The sequence below is a fragment of the Mustela putorius genome, unplaced genomic scaffold (assembly GCF_011764305.1).
Source record: "Mustela putorius furo isolate JIRA1106 unplaced genomic scaffold, ASM1176430v1.1 tig00003909_pilon_pilon_pilon, whole genome shotgun sequence".
Classification (NCBI taxonomy): domain Eukaryota; kingdom Metazoa; phylum Chordata; class Mammalia; order Carnivora; family Mustelidae; genus Mustela; species Mustela putorius.
The window spans coordinates 42,252,346-42,274,496 of record NW_025422057.1 but is presented as its reverse complement, the minus strand read 5'-3'; the positions used below and the strand labels follow the sequence as shown (position 1 = coordinate 42,274,496).

At 38.9% G+C, this 22,151-nt stretch overlaps 1 protein-coding gene across 3 annotated transcripts in view; it reads right to left on the bottom strand.

The window, feature by feature from the left end:
• The window catches only part of WAPL (WAPL cohesin release factor), a 79,695-nt gene that overhangs the window by 47,739 nt on the left and 9,805 nt on the right, over positions 1-22,151 (bottom strand). For 2 of the 3 annotated variants that reach the window (XR_006603278.1, XM_004765781.3), the window contains exons 3-4: positions 6,937-7,980; positions 4,528-4,646 (exon numbers count right to left, since the gene is read on the bottom strand). Coding sequence is in view for 2 of the 3 variants with exons in the window: in XM_004765781.3 (XP_004765838.1) it covers positions 4,528-4,646; positions 6,937-7,980 (1,163 nt within the window). In the remaining variant the exon portion in view is untranslated. The remainder of the gene's footprint in view (positions 1-4,527; positions 4,647-6,936; positions 7,981-22,151) is intronic. The other variant, XM_004765782.3, reaches the window with a different exon arrangement.

Genomic DNA, 22,151 nt, shown 5'->3' with positions numbered 1-22,151 from the left:
TAAAATGTTATTTAGAACTTTGGTTTTAAGGCAGGGCTTTACCCATATTACATGTTTCAATGAAGTTCAATTTCATAGCTCTTTTGGCTTTATAAATTAGCAGTTTCTGAATTTTTCTCAGTCATTAGCCATCACCAGTAAATAGGTCTTCTGCCTACTAGGTTATATGACCTAATTTACTTTAGGACAGAGAGATTGCTTCATAATCGGGTCAAGTACATGTACACTGCTGCCTTCTAAGCGACATTAGTAGCAAAGAAATGACTCCGATATTTAAGTTTAAAACTAAGCTAAAAAACCTGAACACAAATGAATACAAATGGATGTAAATGAGTATCAATTAACATAAGCATATAAGTATTTAAAAATTTGTGAACACATTACTATGACTTCATCCTCAATGAAATAATCTAAGGACAAAAAAACTGGAAAAACTTAAAATTCACTCAGTGTACTTATTGTTCATAATAATAGTGTTTTGGGACACCTGGGTGGCTCAGTTGGTTAAGCATCTGCCTTCAGCTCAGGTCATGATCCCAGAGTCCTGGGATCCAGTTTGACATGGGTCTCCTTGCTCAGTGGGGAGCCTGCTTCTCCCTCTCCCTGCTGCTCCCTCTGCTTGTGCACTCAATCTCTAACAAATAAGCAAGATCTTACAAACATTATAATAATATTGGTATTACAATTTTGAGAGTAATATATACTATAAGATAAAGCAAGTAAACTAGTACAAAATTCTGTAATCTTAAATTTGAAATGAAACTACCAAAATGAACTCACAGTTTATTTTTCAACATGTTTCATAGTTCTGTCCAACAAAAGTGCCTAAAAGCAATGAACACACCTAGCATCCAGATCTGGGTTTCTAAATACTATTCCCACCAAAAGAACCAAGGATTCTTGCATAAATGAATGCTTCCATGACTGAAACAGGTAAAACACAAGATGAGTCCCAGTCATCTTGTGTGCAGAAAGCATGGGAAATACTCAAAGATGATGGGGTTGGGGCACCTGGCTGGGTCAGGTGGTGGAGCAAGCAAACTCCTGATCTCAGCCATGGTTGTGAGTTTGAGCCTCATGCCAGGTGTAGACGTTACTTAAAAAAATAAAATCTTAGGGAGAATAAAAGATGATGCAGTTATAGCAAAAGGACACAAGAGATAAAAGGCTCACACAGGCCCAGTTACTGTAGATACTTTTGTTTTTTTTTTGAGAGTAAGAACATGCCTGTGTGTGCTCAGGGGTTGGGAAGAGGGGCGGAGGGGAGGGAGCAAGAGAATCCCAAGCAGGTTCCATGCCCAGTGTGGATCCTAACATGGGACTCCATCTCAGGACCCTAAGATCATGACCAGAGCTGAAAACAAGAATCAGACCCCTAACCAACTGAACCACCTAGGAGCTCCTATAAATACATTTAAAAAGCAAAAAGTATTGAGTCTATACTGTAGGAAAGAGAGGAAGAGAGAGTGCAAGGTGGTGGGGAAAGGAGAAAGAAAACTCTTTACAGAATCCCAGTTATTAAATATAGAAGAAAGAGCCATTAGAAAACTCACCCTTTAAAAAAAGAAAAGAAAACTCACCTTTCTACAACTGTCAGTGTAATAAATGATGCAGACAAAGATCAACAATGGATGCTAAAATGATGAAGTGAAAAAATAACGGGGAACTGGATATTTAGATGGTACCAAAGTAGCATCCAGAAGCTTACTTACTAAATTACAAAAGGAAAAATAGACCTTTATTGGACAGCTGGTGATCACAACATTCACTTGGTAGTCAATATTAAGAGCAAAATTACCAGGTGTTACGTAGCTTCTAATGTAAAGCAACAATTATCACTTTGACTTATTCTTGCCAAAATATGTTTAACCTGAATCTAATCAAGCGTATAGACCTAATTTCCAGTGTTCTATACCACTATATTACTTTATATTTTGTTAAGAGTTTATTCATTTATTTGACGGAGAGAGAGAGCTCACAAGCACAAGCAGGGGGAGAAAGAGGGAGAAGCAGGCTCCCCACTCAGCAGGGAGCCTGAAGCAGGGCTTGATAACCAGGACACTGGGATCACGACCTAAGCCAAAGGCAGACAGTCAACTGAAACACCCAGGCGCCCACCACTATACTACTTCAATACAATAATTACCTAAAGGATATCATCGGAAAAAATCAGACAAACTGTGAATGTGGAAAATTCTACAAAACTAGTATCATGAGCTCTTTTTTTTTCTTAAAGATTTATTTACTTGACAAAGACACAGCAAGAGAAGGAACACAAGCAGGGGGAGTGGGAGAGGGAGAAGCAGGCTTCCCACCAAGCAGAGAGCCCCATGTGGGGCTGGATGCCAGGACCCTGGGATCATCACCTGAGCCAAAGGCAGACGCTTAACAACTGAGCCACCCAGGTGCCCCTCATGAGCTTTTTAAAATAAAATCAGTGCCACAAGAATTTTCAAAAGACGAGAGGACTGTTCAAGACTCGAGATATAACAACTAAATGATTATGGTTTGGAAGAAAAATAAAAACACTAAAAGACAATTCAGAGATAGCTGGGGTAAACAGAATATGGACTAAACATCAAATAATATCAAAGATCTGCTAATGTTTTTAAGAACTTTACTCACATAACCACAGCCAGGTATGTATGCTTAACAAACATATGTTATCTTGGGGCATCTGGCTGGCTCAGTAGATGGAGCATGGGACTCTTGATCTCGAGGTCATGGGTTTAAGCCCCACATAATGCATCAGAATGAAGCTGGACCCTTAACTTATACCATATACAAAAATGAACTCAAAATGGATCAAAGACTTAAATATAAGACCTAAAACTATAAAATCCTTCGGAGAAAACATAAGGGAAAAGCCATATGACACCTGACTTGGCAGTGATTTTCTGGCAACAAAAGAAACAACAAATTAGGAGTTCACTGAAATTAAAAACTGTGATCAAAGCACACTATCAAGAGAATGAAGAGACAAGTCACAGAATAAAGGATCTATATGCAAATTATTTATCTAATAAATTAATATTTAGACTATGTAAAAAATTCCTATAATTCAACCAAAAGACAACTCGACTTAAACATGTACAAAGGACTTGAATAAATATTTCTCTAAAAAGGTATACAAATGACCAGTAAGTACACAAAAAGATGTTCAACATCACTAGTCAGGGAAATCATACCACAATGAAATACATTTCATACCCATTAGAATAGTTATTAAAATTTTTTAAAAAACCCATAGGGTGGCCTGTGTGGCTCAGTTGGTTAAGCTTAGCTTAACGTCAGCGGAGGTCTTGATCTCAGTCAGAGTCATGAATTCAAGCCCTACACTGGGCACCTAAAACTAAAAGCAAAATAGGGCACCTGAGTGACTCAGTCATTTAAGGGTCTCTCAGTTTGGCTCAGGTCATGATCTCAGTGTCCCGGGATGGAGCCTTGCATCAGGCTCCCCACTCAGTGGGGAGTCTGCTTGTCTCACTCAGCTCCTACCAGCATTCGCACTCTTACTTGAGAGAGTAAGTATGCTTACTCTCTCTCTCCCAAGTAAACAGATAAATCTTTTAACACGAAACAAAAACAAAAAGCAAAATAAAACAAACCACAGAAAATAAGTGTTGGTGAAGACATGGAGAAAATGGAACCCTCATGCATTGCTGCAGGTGGTAATGTAATAAAATGGTTCAGTTAAGGCGGAAGAGTCTGACAGTTAAACACAGACCTACCCTATGTCTCAAAAATTCTACTCTTAGATACATATCCGAAAGTACTGAAAGCAGGGGCTCTAACAGCCAAAAGGTGAAAACAACCCTAATGATGAATAAACAAAATGTGGTATATAAAAGGGTCCTTCTAAAAGAAGACACAGGGAAAGAGGGAGAAGGCCATGTGACAGAGGTAGATACTGCAAGTTACTCAGAACAAGCCAAGGAAGACCTGGAGCCACCAGAAGCTGAAAGAGGCAAGGAAGGATTTCTCCATAGGGGCTTTGAGAAAGCACAGCTCTCCCAACATCTTGATTTTGGATTTCTGGCATGCAGAACTGTGACAGAATAAATATGCTTTAAGACACAAAAAGGTTAAGTATTTTATGATTCCACTTATATGAGGTAACCAGAATAGGCAAATTCAAACAGACAAATAGTAAAAAAGAGTGTTTACCAGGAGTTGGAGCCGGGAGGACAAAGGGGCAGTTATTTTTTAATGAGTACAGTGTTTTTGCTGGAGATGATATGTTTTGTATACGATAATGGGATGGTTACAAAACACTGTGAATGTATTTAATATTATTGAACTGCACATATAATAAAAACTATGTTAGGTATATTTTGTACACTTCAAAAAATGGTTACATATAAAAAATTGACTTATATCCCTTGGAAGATAAATAAATTTACTAGTAATTTTCAAATTAAAAAAAGACAAAATTTGTTAGTAATTTTCAAATAAAATAAGTAAGAATTGCACCCCTCCCCCCAATAATAAATAAGTAATACAAATCACAGATAGTGCTTTACTTACCCGTTTGGGACCACTAAAAATCTTTCTGGTGTTTTCCTTTGATTTATCTCCTTGTTTATTTGGGGGCTTCTTCACACTTTCAGGCACTCCAGGCAAGTCCTCTGTAAAATCCAAGTTTTCTGAAAAGGCAATCAAAACTAGCTAGCTTTCTAATACTTCCAATTATCTACCAAACAACCTATGAACATTTGAGGGAGTGGCATATTATGAGGGGGAAAAAATAAAAGGAATAAAAGCACCACTCAGTTGACAAAATACTCCTAACAGTATAAAGTTTCATTTTGCTATTCTCACCCTCCTGCTTGCTCCCTACTCAAGGAGAAAATCAGAAACCTAGTTACAGTGTATGTGCTTCAGTTTTATTTTGTGTAAATGGCAAAATCAATTCCTTAGTAAAATAACTGTTGGATATCTATGGACACCGACATTAAAATGGTCTAGTTTAAATACACACACACATACACACAGTATCAGGTGGTATTCACCTTTAACATTTTTCTAGAACTTAAGTATACTGAATCATGCTGGCCTTCAAAGAATGTCTGTTTACATCTACAAAAACCACATTAAAAAAAAAAGATAGCTATCCTTGGCAACAGATGGAAAATGACCCCAGTACAATGTAGCTCAATGATTTGTGGGTCTTCAAAAAAAAAAAATAACCCAAGAATTAGATTAATTCCTAAATGGTTATACTTATTCCAGCCTAAACAAAAGAAGAAAAATAGGAGGGCTTTTTGCTAGCCCAACCTTAAAAATGTTTGCTATTTCATACTTCATATTAACACCCAAATTCCAACTTTGGGTGTATCAATCAAATGGTCTCTAATTTTTAAATTTTATTTGGTAGCAACATAAAGTTTATGAAAGGGGCGCCTAATGATTTCACATTTCAATGCTTAAAGTTTTATGACCTGGGGAGCCTGGGTGGCTCAGTGGGTTAAGCCTCTGCCTTCAGCTCAGGTCATGTTCCCAGAGTCCTGGGATCAAACCCCAAGTCAGGTTCTCTGCTCAGCAGGGAGCCTGCTTCCTTCTCTCTCTGCCTGCCTCTCTGCCTACTTGTCATCTCTGTCTGTCAAATAAATAAATAAAATCTTAAAAAAAAAAAAAAAAGCTTTATGACCTCAAAATGTAAATTTCTGCCACAGATTTTCAATTGCTGATTAAGATAACTTGCTATCAAGGTTAGCAGTAAGAACTAAGTAAACTGCAGGGAGACAGGAGCTCAGGTTTCGTACATAATTACTTATCATCCTCCTGAGAAAGCAACTGTAAAGCTGTCTGCCCAGTGAGATCACATGTGACTAGCAAGGCTGCTGCAACTTCAGTTCTCCAAAAGAAATTCAAGACCGCACTAGATGAATTCTGACAATACCCTTATTTACTTTTGCAATGGAAGTAAGAAGTGAGCCTCGGGGACTATTCCTATATAATTCTAGTTTTAAAGACTGACTCTAATCTAACAAAACTAATTTTAAGCCAAATACAACAAAAAGGTAGGTAGTCTCAAGTATGACTTATAATGTACAAGTGAATCTATATGTAAGAATACTATCAGAATTCTAACTCACCATAATGATATTTCTTGTATGACTTAATAGGACAAAAGCTTTATTTAGTAAATAAATACAGAAAAAGTATGTATTTGGTTAAATATATATAAATATAGCTCCTGTATCCCAGAGGCTTTCACTTACTCTTCCTCACTCAACAATCAATCCACTTCACAAAGCCCTTGTCTGGTAAAGCTATCATACTTCTTTTGTCTCTCTCAGTAGACTATCAACTCCTTGAGAGCCTCTAATCATTACTGGCCCTACAACCTAAGAGACAAATTAAATGTCACTGTTAAGATTAAATAAATACTTAACCAGCACTTTTCAATTTTATTAAATCAACTCAAGAGGATGATTTTTAAGATGAAGACTTAAGATTTCTTGAGAATGTTTTAAACATTTGTTAGTTGATTAGTTTTGAGACAACTACAAAGGCTTTTCATCAATTTTAATTTTCTAATTTTTCCCTCACCACAAACCATCTATTATCAGTGTAGTTCTAAATGTCCAAAATCTACCCTAAGTCTGCATTTGGATTTTCAAAGCTGAAACATTAAGATGTCTAGAACCCCTATACACACACTCTTAAAAATTCTCAAGTGCTAATAGCAGAATTAAAACACAAACAAAAAGATTCCAATCTATAAATCAATCCTTACAATGTGGAACTTTATTAACATTTAAAATGTTGTGCCTCTGGATGAAATGCTATACCTGTACCTCAGGTAATGTGTGGTCCTACACAGTACTTCTATTAAAATTGAACATAACAAGTTAAAATTAAGTATCTAGGCAGAAGCTAGCTGATTTAATCCTGAAAAACATTTATTTATAATTTTTCTTAAAGTCTTACCTGTATTATTAGCACTAGACTGACTGTCCTGGGAATTATCATTGCTTTCAGGAGGAGGCTGCAAGGAGGGGGATGGAGCTGTTTTAGTTCTTTTTTTGCTTGTCTTTCTTTCCACTTGACAGTCCTCTTCATCATCATCTTCACTTTCACTAAGATCATCAAACCCAAAATACTTAATTTTGTAATTAGAACTCCCAGAGCCTCCTTCATCACCTCCTGTCTCATCATGATCTTCAAAACCAAAAAATTCAAGTTTAACATCCTTTTTAGATTTAGTATTACTAGGTCGAAATCTAGTAGTGGTCTTAGAAGTTGCAATATCTGCCTTTTTTCTTAGACGGCCAGCTTCTCCCAAATCTGCAGGGGTTGATGCAGTGAACTCATCCATGCTACGTTCCATAGTATCCTGTATGGTAACATTACAAACTGACAAGCAAGATGGATGTAAAACAGTGTAATCTCTAGTCCGTCCAACCGTCCCTCTGAAACTGGTCCCAGAACTTACACTGCCTTTCTTTGCCTGATTCAGGCCATCTTTATTTGTTTCACTGTTTGCTTTGGCTAAGGCCTGACTGGTGCCGTCCATTAGCTTATCAAAATTTGATGCTCCTTGTGAGGATTTCGCTTTATTGGCCCTACAGTACGTCCTACAGTTGCTTGGCCTAAGAACACTTTGCACGATGTCTTCCTCAATGGCTTCATTTAGATTTTCCAACCGGTTTTTAAAATCCTCATCCTTCATCTCCAAAAGAGGATCACTATCCAAACTTAAAAGACAATCTTCTGATCTGATATCTTCAAAATCATTATCCCATTCATATAAACCAGTTCTTACAGATCCCTTAATCGGAGATATTTCTGATGGAGATTCTGATCTTTTTCCAAGTTGGGAGTTCCAAGTATCATTTGTTTCCTTGATTTCATCAGCTTTGTATCCAGAAGCTACAGTTGTTTCTGCACTGGGTTTCTTTGTACTATCTTCAGCATTTCTGTAAATATGGTGACTATTCTTTTCATATTCTTCACTAAAATTCTCCATTTTATCTGTAAAAATTAAAAATGAGGATAAAAAGATAAGTGACATCAATGTAAACATTAACAAATGGGAGTATCTAGCTACTTAAGAATACAGAATCAATTAATCTTAAAATAACTACAGTAATGTTAAATTATGAAGAAACTGATGAATATCTGACATTTCCACTTTCACTTTTATTTTGGGGGAAAGGAGGTGAGGAAGAGGGAGAGAATCCTAAGCAGGCTGACACCCAGCACGGAGGCCTGCACAGGCTAGATCTCACAATTCTGAGGATCGTGACCTGAGCCAAAATTAGAGGAGTTGGATGCTTAACTGACTGAGCCATGTAGGCTTAGCATAGAGCTCTCATGTCTTTTAATGACCTCTCCCTAGTCATTCAAGTCCCTTAAATTTGTTAAAATTAATTCAAGAGGGTCACCTGGGTGGCTCAGTGAGTGGGTTAAAGCCTCTGCTTTCAGCTTAGGTCATGATCTCAGAGTCCTGGAGCCCCACATCAGGTTTCTGCTTGGAAGGGAGCCTACTTACCCCCCCACCCACCCCCACCTGTCTCTCTGCCTACTTATGATCTGTCAAATAAATAAATAAATAAAATCTTTTAAAAAATTAATTCAAGAGATTTCAACAGTGTTAAGCAAACAGATCAATTCAGAATTAAATGACTCAGCCAAATCTTCTCAGCAGTATTACAGGTTTTGCAAATAAAAACCTTAAATTCAGATTTACTTAGTATACCTAAATAGTGTAAGGCAGGGGCCACCTGGGTGGCTCAGTCAGTTAAGCATCTGCTTTTGGCTCAGATCGTAATCCCAGGGTCCTGGAATCAAAGTCCCCCCTGGGCTCCCTGCTCAACAGGGAGTCTGCTTCTCCCTCTCCCTCTGCTTGTATGCTCTATTCAAATAAATAAATAAAACATTAAAAAAAAAAAGTGTAACACAATAAATGACAACATTCTGGCAATGTGTTTCTCTGAGTTAAGGATGCCCATAAGGCATGCCAGCTCTGTCTAGAAACCTGTCTCAAAGTCAGGTTTCTTTTGCTATTCCTGCTTTCTACTCTTTCTCCTAATCCTAAATGCCATATACATATAACTTCAAAGATTTTTTTTCTTTTTTAACAGTAGTTCTGGTGCCTAAGTGACTACAGTGGCTTATTTATGCATATCAGGAAATAGCAAACCTTAAACTTCCTATTCACTTTGTACTTGGGGAATTCACTTTTGCTATCTTTAATTTTTATCATCAGAAACATTTTTTGTTAACCTTTCTAAATGAGAGATGGAAATATGATTCAAACTGGTATTATAATTAATTCTCCCAATACTCAGTGGTAGAGAAACACTGGCAAAATGTTTATGCCAAACAATAGAAGTATTTAAAAAGTGCACTTACATTTAAGAAAAGCCAATTACAGATCTCAATTAACAAACCATCAAGTATAAGCAAAGGGATGATTACATAAATTCAACGCACAATTTTTAATACTACCCAACGGGTTTAAACATAATTTAACTTGTTAGATTTATACTTACCTACCTTTAGAAGGCATCTAATACCTGTTTTATTCTTAGACATTTCCCAGCAGAAGGAACTACAGTTTTCATTATCTCAGAAGTACCAATCACTAAGCCTAAAATACTGAAAAGCTAAAAACTAAAAGCTGATTCTGACAGCTGATACTTTGAAAGAGAAAGAATCAAAGCCAAGATTAAAAACAAACCAGAAAATATACCACCACTGCTTTTACTATCAAATGGAAAGAGCACTGGTAGTGGAGTCTGGAAGCTTGTGTTGCCCTGGCTAAACTAGCTCTCTAGAGCCCAAGCAAGACCCCTAAACTTTGAGAGTTTCCCTGAGGGCTTCAATTTCTCTCAAAAGGGAAGCCACTGACCTAGACTACATTACAGCATTACTGAAGGAATTATTTCCTAATAAATAGCTTATGGGAGTACTCATATATTTAGCTACACAAAGGTCTGTGACAGATAATTAAATGTTATATTACATGACGTGTTTTGTTTTTTTTTTTTAAAAGAGGGAGGTGGAGAGAGGTGGGACAGAGGGAGAGCGAGAGAATCCTAAAAAGAGGCTCCACAGCCAGCTGGAGGCCTGGGCTCAATCTCATAATTCCGAGATCACAACCTGAGCAGAAATTAAGAGTTGATGCTTCACCAACTGAGCCACGCAGGCACCCCTACACATCACTCTCATAACTGCAGAGCGTTCTACTGTCTTAATGTCACAAAATTTATTTAGGCTGTATCTAGTTGTTTTATGTAGTAAGTATCTTTCTGACTTAAAAAGTTTCTGTGAACAATAAATGTTAGTATCCCTATTTTTAAAAAACTACATCAGGGGTGCCTGGGTGGCTTAGATGGTTAAACGTCTGCCTTCAGCTCAGGTCATAATCCCAGGGTCCTGGATTGAGCCCTCCATCAGGCTCCCTAGCGGGGAGCCTGTTACTCCCCCTCCCTCTAATGCTCCCCCTGCTTGTGCTCTCACTCTGTCAAGTAAATAAATAAAATCTTTTAAAAAACAAACAAACAAAAAAAACCCTACTTTTAAAAGTTTTTTTTTTAATTTTTTAAAAGTTTATTTTTAGAAGTTTCACTTTTATTACTCCCATTTCTCCTACAATCAGAGAGAATACATGTTGTTACATGTATTTATTCCCATAAATAAGCTATCTTTCATATGCCTAACTTTGTTGTGAGCTTACATGTAATCTATTTTAAGTACAAAAAGTAAAAAAGACTCCTATGGAAAATATTCTCACAGAAGTTATAAATTGGGGCACCTGGATGGTTTAGTTGCTTAAGAACCAGACTCTTAGCTTTGGCTCAGGTCAGAACCTCAGGGTCCTGGGATCAAGTCATGTTCAAGCTCGGCGCTCAGGGCAGTCTGCTTATCCTTCCCCCACATTGTTCTCTCTCAAATAAATATATAAAACCTTTTTAAAAATAAATAAAAGTTGGGGCGCCTGGGTGGCTCAGTGGGTTAAGCTTCTGCCTTCGGTTCAGGTCATGGTCTCAGGGTCTGGGGATCAAGCCCCGCATCAGGCTCCATGCTCTGTGAGCCTGCTTCTCTCTCTCTCTCTCTCCCTCCTCCCCTTGCTGGGCTCTCTCTGTCAAATAAATATATAAAATCTTCAAAGAAAAAAAAAATCGGGCGCCAGGGTGGCTCAGGGGGCTAAGCCGCTGCCTTCGGCTCAGGTCATGATCCCAGGGTCCTGGGATCAAGTCCCGCATTGGGCTCTCTGCTCAGCGGGGAGCCTGCTTCCTCCTCTCTCTCTGCCTCCTTGTGATCTCTGTCTGTCAAATAAATAAATAAAATTAAAAAAACAACAACAACAACAACATCAATGAAATGTGAATATTCATTAGCAGGCCAGTCAATAAAGTGGTCTGCTTATACAAATAAATACTTCAGGGACGCCTGGGTGGCTCAGTGGGTTAAAGCCTCTGCCTTCACCTCAGGTCATGATTCCAGGGTCCTCAGATCAAGCCCCGCATCGGGATCCCTGCTCAGCAGGGAGCCTGCTTCCCCCTCCCTCTGCCTGTCTCTCTGCCTACTTGTGATCTCTGTGTGTCAAATAAATATAAATAAAATCTTTAAACAAGGGACGCCTGGGTGGCTCAGAGGGTTAAGCCGCTGCCTTCAGCTCAGGTCATGATCTCAGGGTCCTGGGATCGAGTCCCACATCAAGCTCTCTGCTCAGTAGGGAGCCTGCTTCCCTCTCTCTCTCTCTCTCTGCCTGCCTCTCTGTCTACTTGTGATCTCTCTCTGTCAAATAAATAAATAAAATATTAAAAAAAAAATCTTTAAACAAAAATACATCAGAGAAACAAAAATAAAACTATACTTCTGTAGGAGCATATCTTAGTATAACTACAAAGGATAATTTGGTAATATCTTTCATTTTTTAATTTCTTTTAAGATCTTATTTATTTGACAGAGAGAGAGAGAGAGAGAGAGAGCATGCGCACAAGTAGGGGGAAGCAGCAGGCAGAGGGAGAGGGAGAAGCCGGCTCCCCACTGAGCAGGGAGCCTGATGTGCGGCTGAATTCCACGACCCTGAGATCAGGACCTGAGGTGAAGACAGACCCTTAATCGACTGAGCCACCCAGGTGCGTGGTAGTATCTTTTAAAATTAGAAATCTATACGTCAAAGAAATGAACTTACCCTTGAAGCCAGCAGTTTTATTTAAAACCATTTACTCTATAAATAATAAACACGAAATAAAATAAGTAACAAGGAAACTCATTACAACTTTCCTGGTTTTTGCCTTCATAAACAATACAAACACCTATCAATAAAGAACTAAATTATCATACAGCCACATATCTAAATGCTATGTAGCTATTAAAAAAGAATGAGGCAGATCTACATTATGTACAGATAGGGTTGCCCTGAGGGATAGGGATGATGGAAAAGACTTTCCTGTCTCTTGAATTGTATACTGTCTAAAAACAGGCTGTTCAAAAGCTTAAAACATAATAACTGGCAAAGGTACATATTATATACCTTGAAGACTAAGAACAGTACAGGGCACCTGGACGGCTCAGTTAGTTAAGCGTCATGATCTCAAGGTCCTGATTGAGTTGACTGCTTAAAATTCTCTGTCCCTCCACTGCCCCCTACAAAAAGAGTAACAATGGTACCAGACACAGGGCTGGATCCCACTACCCCAAGATCAGACACCCAACCAACTATGCCACTCGGGTATCCCTGGAGTCGTTATCTTTTTTTTTTTTTTTTAAGATTTTATTTATTTATTTGACAGAGAGAGATCACAAGCAGGCAGAGAGGCAGGCAGAGAGAGAGAGAGAGAGAGGAGGAAGCAGGCTCCCCGCTGAGCGGCGAGCCCGATGCGGGACTCGTTCCCAGGAACCTGAGATCATGACCTGAGCCGAAGGCAGCACCCTAACCCACTGAGCCACCCAGGCGCCCCTGGAGTCCTTATCTTTTAAAGAATTACATTTATGTAGGGAATTTGCTTCAAAATAATCCATTATAAAAAGGGAAAAGGTAGGGATAAAAATAAGACAAGACTGACTATGAATTGTTTACTGAAGCTACATAACAGACACATCTGTGTAACCGTATGCTATTTGCTATAGACTAACAACATATATATACACATATACAACATATATACTTCTTCCACCATCTTATAAGAAAGTAAAGATATTTCCTTTTACTTTTACCAAACGCATCATTACACAGGTGAGAAAAAAGAGGCTCAGAGAAGCCAATGACAGCAACAGTTATCAACTAAGCCAATATCCAAAAGACCTAATTAAAAAGCCCAGTTCTTGTCGGAGGCAGGCCCCTGGCCAGGGCGGCCTCCGCCATTAAAAGATGGCGCCTGTTTAGTTGCCAGGTTAGGATTGCCTCGTGAGACTAAGTGAAACGCCCAAAGAGGAAGTAAACAGCATTGGTTGCTAGCGAAGTTGTTCGTTTAGGTGCACGGCCTGATTCGCTCCCTCCTGTAACCTGCTCGCTGATTGGTCATGTAAACGTATATAAGTGTGTAGACTTGCTGAAATGGAGAGAGAGAAGATACATCTGAACTGGGGCTTCTTGTCGTCCTTGCAGGTCGAGGGCGATAAGTTCTATTACATTAAACTACCTAGAAGGGTAGTCGCTGAAAACTGCAATACTAAAGCAGGTAAACCATCTTAATCCACATTAACAGAAAAGATCCAGATTAAACATCTAATGTTTTGGCTAGATGAATCAAGTGATGTGCTGAGGACTAGATTTAAACAAAACCTGACTAAGGAGACTGTACAGACAGAGAAGAAGCTTTGGAGATCATTATTCATCAAATACAGAGGAGGTAACTAGAAAAGTTAATTTACGGGGTAAAGGGGAACCTCCATTACAAACAAGCTGCCTTTTTTCTTTTTTTGTTTGTTTCAAGCTGTCTTTAATTATCAGGGTTGTTGTCATGAGAAGAGGGAACAAACTTATTCAATGTGTAGAAATCATTCAATTCATACAAACTGTAAGGGCTGAGAGCAGGAACATTAACGTTAAATTAGAAGTCTCCAAAGGGAATGCCTAGGGGAAAGAGTATACTCCCTTGTAATAAAAGAAGTATGTGATAAAGTGGGATTTAATTAAAATCAGTTAACTTCTACTCTGCAAAAGACACTGTTAAGAGAATGCGAAGACAAGCCACAGACCCAGAAAAAATGTCTGCACTAAATATACCTACAAAAGATCTTTATCCAAAATATATAAAGAACTCTTTAAATTCAACAAGAAAATAAACAACCCGGGCGCCTGGGTGGCTCAGTGGGTTAAGCCGCTGCCTTCGGCTCAGGTCATGATCTCAGGGTCCTGGGATCGAGTCCCGCATCGGGCTCTCTGCTCGGCAGGGAGCCTGCTTCCCTCCCTCTCTCTCTCTGCCTGCCTCTCCATCTACTTGTGATTTCTCTCTGTCAAATAAATAAATAAAATCTTTAAAAAAAAAAAAAAAAAGAAAAGAAAATAAACAACCCAATTACAAATGAGCAAAAAAATAAACAGGTATCAGCAAAGAAACTACTCTGATATCAAATAAGCACATGAAAAATGCTCATTGGTAGTCATTAGGGAAATGCAAAAGGCTAATTTAATTTCCTTAATATATTAAAAAGTCTTATGCATGAGCAAGTCAACATCTCAGTAAAAACAGAAGTTAGAAACATAAAGAAGCAATTTAAAGAAAAATATAAATGAATAACTTATGAAAAAGTATTTTATTTCATTCACAATTAAAAATCAAAGTAAAAAAAAAAAGTACAGGGGCACCTGGATGGCTGTCAGTGGAGCGGGCAACTCTTGATCTTGGGGTTGCGAGTTCAAGCCCCATGTTAGATGCAGAGATTACTTTTAAAAATATATATTAAAGAAAAAAAATTAAAAATAAAAAAGTACATGGGACACCGGTGTGGCTCAGTTGCTTAAGGGTCTGATTCCTGATTCTGGCTCAGGTCATGATCTCAGGGTCCTGAGATAGAACCCTGCATCCAGCTCCATGCTGGGCATGGACCCTGCTTGGGATTCACTCCCTTCTTCCCTCTCCCTTTGCCGACCCCTGAACCCCCGCAAACACATACTTGCTCCACCTCTCTCTCCTAAAAAAAAAAAAAAAAAAAAAGTACACAATGTTATATGTTAATTATATCTCAATAAAGTTGAGAAAAAAACAAAGTTGAACTATATTTATACTTACTAAGCCCTAAGTATATGCCCCATACTGTTATACTTTCTACATATTAATTCATTTGACTAATAGCAACCATCTGAGGTAGGCACTATTATTACAAGTTCATAAGACTTTATCCACAATTGCAACACCCAAAAAGCTCTGAAAACTAAGTTTTCTCATAATACATTCTGAAGCAAAACCTGACCTCACCTAAGTGAGACTATTTAAATAAATACAAATACTTCAGAATTTATTTTCTTTTTCTGAACAAACATGGTGTTCAATTAGAGTGCCGCCTCAGACTCTGACAGGCAATATTAATATAAAATATATACACTTCCGGGCGCCTGGGTGGCTCAGTGGGTTAAGCCGCTGCCTTCGGCTCGGGTCGTGATCTCAGGGTCCTGGGATCAAGCCCCATGTCAGGCTCTCTGCTCAGCAGGGAGCCTGCTTCCTCCTCTCTCTCTCTCTGCCTGTCTCTCTGCCTACTTGTGATCTCTGACAAATAAATAAATAAAATCTTTAAAAATATATATATATATATACACTTCCTATATTCCAAAATCATCCTAAATTCCAAGACAAATCTGGCCCCGAAGGTTTTATATAAGGAAATGTGAACCTGTACCCCATTTTGCAAATTAAATATAACAGATATAAGTTACTAGTTGATAGTCATAGAGTTATTAAGTGGTATTTGAAAAATAAAGCAACTTAAAAAAGAGAACAAAAATATGAAAGCAACCCAAAAGTCTCATATCAACAATGACCCATTTAAGAAATTTACAGCACATAGATACTGACATAACCATGCAGCAGTATTTTTCTTTTAAACCCTAACTCTAACATATAGCATTCATATTTGATAAATTATGCACTATTAATTGTGCAAATAATCTAGGGGAATTTTTAAATACCTAGAGCATGACAATCACAGAGAATTCTTAGAAGTTTAAGTAGATATACATTTTTGTACAAAGAATTATGAAAAGGATGACCATTAAAAGGCTAAGCATAAGTATGTTCATTAGGATAAAATTCTGAAGGGGAGGTGGTATAGAAATATTTCAAAAAGAAAAAGGAGTACTGTAAATCATCTGGCTGTTAAAAAAAGAACTTGTTCTTTTATTATTATTTAATATATGAAAATAAACAGTAAATAATTACAGCACTTGCAAGTAACAAAGGGATTATGATAAAAGGCAAGAGAGCAGTTATTCTGGACTGAAGGAAGGGACAGATGGAAGAGATTCTAGAGTGGTTGCCAAAATTTATTTCTTAATGTGGGTGTTGGTCATAAGGGTGTTGCTCTCATAATTCATTAAACTAAGCATATTGTTATGCATTACATTGTGTGGTTTTCCGTATCTGTGTTTTATTTTACAATAAAAAGGTTAAAAAAATCACTGATACTTATACGGAGTGTTAGTTTTACTTTAAAATTATATTATTTCATAGGAAATTATACCCTTTGCAACCATTTAAATTTATGATCAATGTTTTCATGACCAGCGATCCCGTCCTAGGTACTTATCCAAGAGAAATGAGGACATATGTCTAACAAAAATCTCAATGTGACAGTTTATAGCAGCTTCACTCATAACTGCCCCAAACTGAAAACCATCTAAATGTCCTCCAACTAATGAATGAATTACAGTATATATATAATAGAATACTACTCAGCAATCAAAAAGGAATGAACTACTGTTACATGGAACTGTCTTTAAAAGCATTATGCTAACTCAAAGACACCAGGCTGATAAGGCTATATACCATGATCACATGTATAGGACATTCTGAAAAAGATAAAAACCAGAGACAGAAAACAGATCAGTGAATGCCAGGGCCTGGAAGTAAGAGAAGGAACTAACCAAAAAGAAGCATGAAGGAACTTTCGAGATAACAGAAATATTCTGTATCTTGGTAATAATTACACAAATGTATGTATTTCCACAGAACTTAGCAGTTTTGTTTTAAGATATTACATCAAGTATTTTCCACTTGTCCTTCCAGATCCACTCTCCACCCTGATCTTAGCCCTCTCAGGAGGCTGACCTGTATCAAAGTCCCCTTACTTCTTCTACTGGGTTCTACCCATGAGGACCCCCAGCAGGACAAAGGAGGGAAGGAGGAAACAGGTTCAGGTACATTACCCCTCCAGCCCTTTGCTTATGAAGCCCCTCAACAGAATACTGTTCCTCTTAAGGTGGCCTCCACTATAAGACTCAAATGATTTCTTGTCCCTGTGAAAATGGGTGATAATAGCTTCACTGCAGCTAACCAAGTCGACAACACCATTTTTTGTGCTTTCCCTAACATTCTCCCCACACTTTTCTAAATAGCTCCTTTATATTTTCCTGGTGTTAGCCTAATTAGGACACACAACCTATTTTCAGTGGGAACCTTGACTAATAAATCCAGACTAGAACTTATAAAAATATATGGGGAGGGGTGCCTGGGTGGCTCAGTGAGTTAAGCATCCAGCTCTTGGTTTTGGCTCCGGTCATGGTATCATGGGTCCTGGGCTGCAGCTGAGTTAGGCTCCACGCTCAGCAGGGAGTCGGCTTGAAGATTCTTTCCCTTTGTCCCTTCCCTCCATGTACACACCCGTACATTCTCTGTCCTCTCTCTCTCTCAGTAAATCTTTTGCATATATATGGTTCAAAAACTGCTACAGGAAAATTTGGTTCTAACGTATGCTTCTCACCTCTTTCTCTGTGTCTTGATCCAAAACGTGAACACATCTTGTGATCTACCTTCTCCTAAATGTTAATACTCAAAATGTATCTGTACTTCTTTCCAATATCATAATCCAAAAATGAGCATCACCACCACCCAAACCCTTATGTCTAAAGCAAGCAGGCTTTGGTGATCAGGACACTCAAATATGCCTGGGGATTCATTCCTTCAACCAATTCCATGCCCTAGCAGAACCCTGACTACACATGTCTGTTCTTCTTCAGCCCCTTTATGTATCTGAGAGTAGGATGCTTTGGGGTCACTGGTATTCTAGCTCCCCAGAACCTGTTTATAAAACTATTATGACTCCACCCTCTTATAAAAAGCCCATTCTTTTGAGGCTTGTGCCACTCAGCTAGTTACCCTCTAATCTTCCTCATACCTGTCCATCTAACAACCTCTTATTCTTCATTTAAGGGTTTTACACAGGATTTATAACCTACCTCTCATGCCAGTCTTGCTATCATGCTGAATTCCACCAAATCCCAATCTCCTGACCTCACAGTTCTTTAACCATCTCCCATCTGTAGTCTTCTACATTCCAGCTCAGACACCAGTTCTTAGCTTCATGAAGCAACTTGTCATGTCCCAGAAAGCTTCACCTCTTAAATATCAAAATCAGATTGGATAGTTTTGGGTATCTTTGTGGTGGCAGGTTGTGACTGAGAGGTAAAGCCACTTCTATCCAAAGTGGCTTCACCTCTCAATCACAGTCTACTAACTACCTAACCTGTTCCAGTAACCCCATTCTTAACTTTTATTTAGTAAGACTCTTAGTATACTGACCCCTCTTCTCTCCTTTCTCCTATCCACCAGCCTTGTCCAGATCCTAAACATTTTAAATTCTACAGTCCATCATTTCAATCACTCTCTGGGCGATACCCTAAATTCTTCCTTCTCTATCTGTTCACACCACATCTTGTTAGACAAAAATGACCATCCAGGATAATCTAATTTTCCTTTCCAGTATTCTACATTCTGTGCAGGTTCATGGCTAAAGGTGGGAGGAGGGGCACAAATATAATGAGGGAAGTTAGAAACTGAGTTTCTAATGGTATTATCTTCACTAAGGTCTCATTAATATCCAAAAATTGTCTCTTCACAACTTCTTCCTTCCATTTTCTGCAACATCAATTTAAACCCTTTGTTCCTTCCTTCACTCCAGCCCCTGCAATTCCTTGCCTTTCTTTCCCACTTCCGGGGATAACCTCTTCTATCATTTCATGGGGGAAAAAACACTTTCCTCCATAAGCCACTTTATCTTCCACCTCTCAGGAAGCTCACATTCTCAACCATCTTTCCTCCTGTCCAGAAAACGCAGCATCCTTCTCCCAAGACCTCTCTCGCTCCTGTGCTTTGAAGCCTATGTTCTAAGGCTCTTCCATGCAATCAAACCTTGCAGAACCCCTCTCATCACCTCATAACTTTTCAAAACCTCTCTTCTCCCCATCTAACATCTTTAACAAGTCATGTACATTCTTGCTACCCCCATACCCTCACTATGTACTCACTACTCAGACTGTTTCAACCCAAGCTGCATACTCCAATGCCAGCTTTGTGGTCCTGAGAACATTCCAATTCAGTTGATCCTTCATGAACACCTTTTTGCTGGCTTCTATAAGATAGCACTGACTCAATGTGCCTATTGATGCTCTGCTCTTATTCAATTTCCTTATCTAGTTTTTCTTCTCTCCATCAAATATTACAAGTTCTTCATAGCACAGTGCTTTTTCCTCTTACATTCTCAATTACTTCATGTAATCCTGTAATTTCAAGTAACATTCATTCACTCATTCATTTACTATTTACTTTAAGTAGGCTCCACACACAAGCAGGGAGCCCAACAGGAGGCTTGAACTCATGACCTTGAAATCAAGACCTGAGCTGACAGGAAGAGTCAGACCTTTAACTGACTAAGCCACCCAGGTGCCACCTCAAATAACATTTATATGCTGAATCTCAAATGTATTATCTCCAACCAAGACTTCTTATCTAAGTTCCATACTAGTATATCCTAACCCTCACAAATACATCAAATTCAATGTGCATAAACCTGAACTGATGAACTTGCCCTCAAAATGTCCCTTTATCTCAAAGAATGACATTACCATTTGTTCAGGTGCTCACATTAAATACTGAGAATCATTTTTAACGTCTCCTTCTTCCTTACTGCCCATGCTACTAAGCTGTCACTTTTATCCTTTGCTCAGTACAGCAGGTCTCAAGTTAAATGTTAGCCTTGCCCCTACCCCTCACTCAGACCAGTAAATAGGCTATTATACAATTTCACAGGACCCTATATTTTTCTTTCCACTTTTAAAGTTTATTTATTGGGGCACTGGCTGGATCAGACGGTTGAGCAGCTGCCTTCGGCTCAGGTCATACTCTCAAGGTCGTGGGATGGAGCGGTCGTGCACCAGGCTCCCTGGCAGGGAGCCAGCTTCTTCCTCTCCCTCCACCTCTCCCCCTGCTCATGCTATCTCCATCTCAAATGAATAAATAAAACCTTTTTCAAATGAATAAAAAATAGGGGTGCCTGGGTGACTCAGTTGGTTAACCGATTGCCTTCGGCTGAGGTCATGATCCCGGAGTCCTGGGATCAAGTCCTGCATGGGGCTCCCAGCTCCGTGAGGAGTCTGCTTCTCCACCTGACCTTCTCCTCTCTCATGCTCTCTCTCTCTCTCTCAAATAAATAAATAAAATCTTAAAAAAAAAAAAAAAGTTTAAGTAATCTCTACACCCAATATGGCACAAGAACTCAGTTCCCCAAGATCCAGTCACATGGCTCTTCTGACTCAGCCAACCAGGCATCTCAGATCCTTCTATCTTTCTATAATTTTCAGCACACTTTTTATTCTGTCTTCAATCTACTGCCTTGCCCACTAGAATGTGAATAAGACAAGATCTTGTTCTTTGGCATAAATGAGCTCTCAGCATAGAGGACACTAAAATAGCTGAATGGATGGAAGGCAGGCATTCCCCCAGACCTTCCTACAAACTAATTTATCCTCCTCTACTATCAGGGCTCTCGAAAAGTTGTGGACTGCTTCCTGGAGTCAGAGATTGGACCAGAAAAATATATGTGTCATCTGGCTCTAAATTCTAAAAATATGGCATATGGAAAATCTCTGAAAAGCATCAAGTATTATACAAATGTGTTGGTCATTGTTTTAAAAGCAGTTACTTATTAATCAGCGGCAATCAAGAGTTCCATTCCCAGAGGGCAGAGATTATGCTTATAGTTTCTAAGTTTCTATGTACTACCCTCCCATGGCTGGTATTCAACCTGGATCCAAAAAGAAACTTGTTAGTGGTCTACTGCACTTTTGTTATTTGCTCAGACCCTGAAAATAATTCTCCTTTTACTAAAAAAAAATTTTACAAGAAATTAAAAGTTCTGGAGCACCAGCTCGCTCAGTCGGAAGAGCATGCCACTCTTAACCTCGGGGTTGTGAGTTCCAAGCCCAATGCTGGGTATAGAGATTACTAGAGAAGTTAATAAACTATGGGGCGCCTGGGTGGCTCAGTGGGTTGAGACCTCTGCCTTCGGCTCGGGTAGTGATCCCAGGGTGCTGGGATCGAGCACCACGTCGGGCTCTCTGCTCGACGGGGACCCTGCTTCCCCCTCTCTTTGCCTGCCTCTCTGCCTACTTGTGCTCTCTCTCTTATTAACTTTTTTAAAAAAGTTAATAAATTATAAACAAACATACGAACAAACAACAACAAAAAACGGGGCACCTAGGTGACTCAGTTGATTAAGCAACTGCCTTTGACTCAGGTTATGATCCTGGAGTCCCAAGATAGAGTCCTGCATCGGGCTCCCTGCTCAGTCTGCGTCTCCCTCTGACCTCTCCCCTCTCATGCTCTCTGTCTCTCATGCTCTCTGTCTCTCATTCTCTCTCTCTCTCTCTCATATAAATAAGTAAAATCTGAAAAATAAAATTCTACTTTAGGGCGCCTGGGTGGCTCAGTGGGTTAAGCCGCTGCCTTCGGCTCAGGTCATGATCTCAGGGTCCTGGGATCGAGGCCCGCGTCGGGCTCTCTGCTCAGCAGGGAGCCTGCTTCCCTCTCTCTCTCTGCCTGCCTGTCTGCTTGTGATCTCTCTCTCTCTCTCTCTCTCTGTCAAATAAATAAATAAATAAAATCTTTAAGAAAAATAAAATTAAAAAAAAAAATTCTACTTTAGAACAAAATAAGCAAAATTAATCTTTCAGAATTTGCATACTGAATTTCCATTTG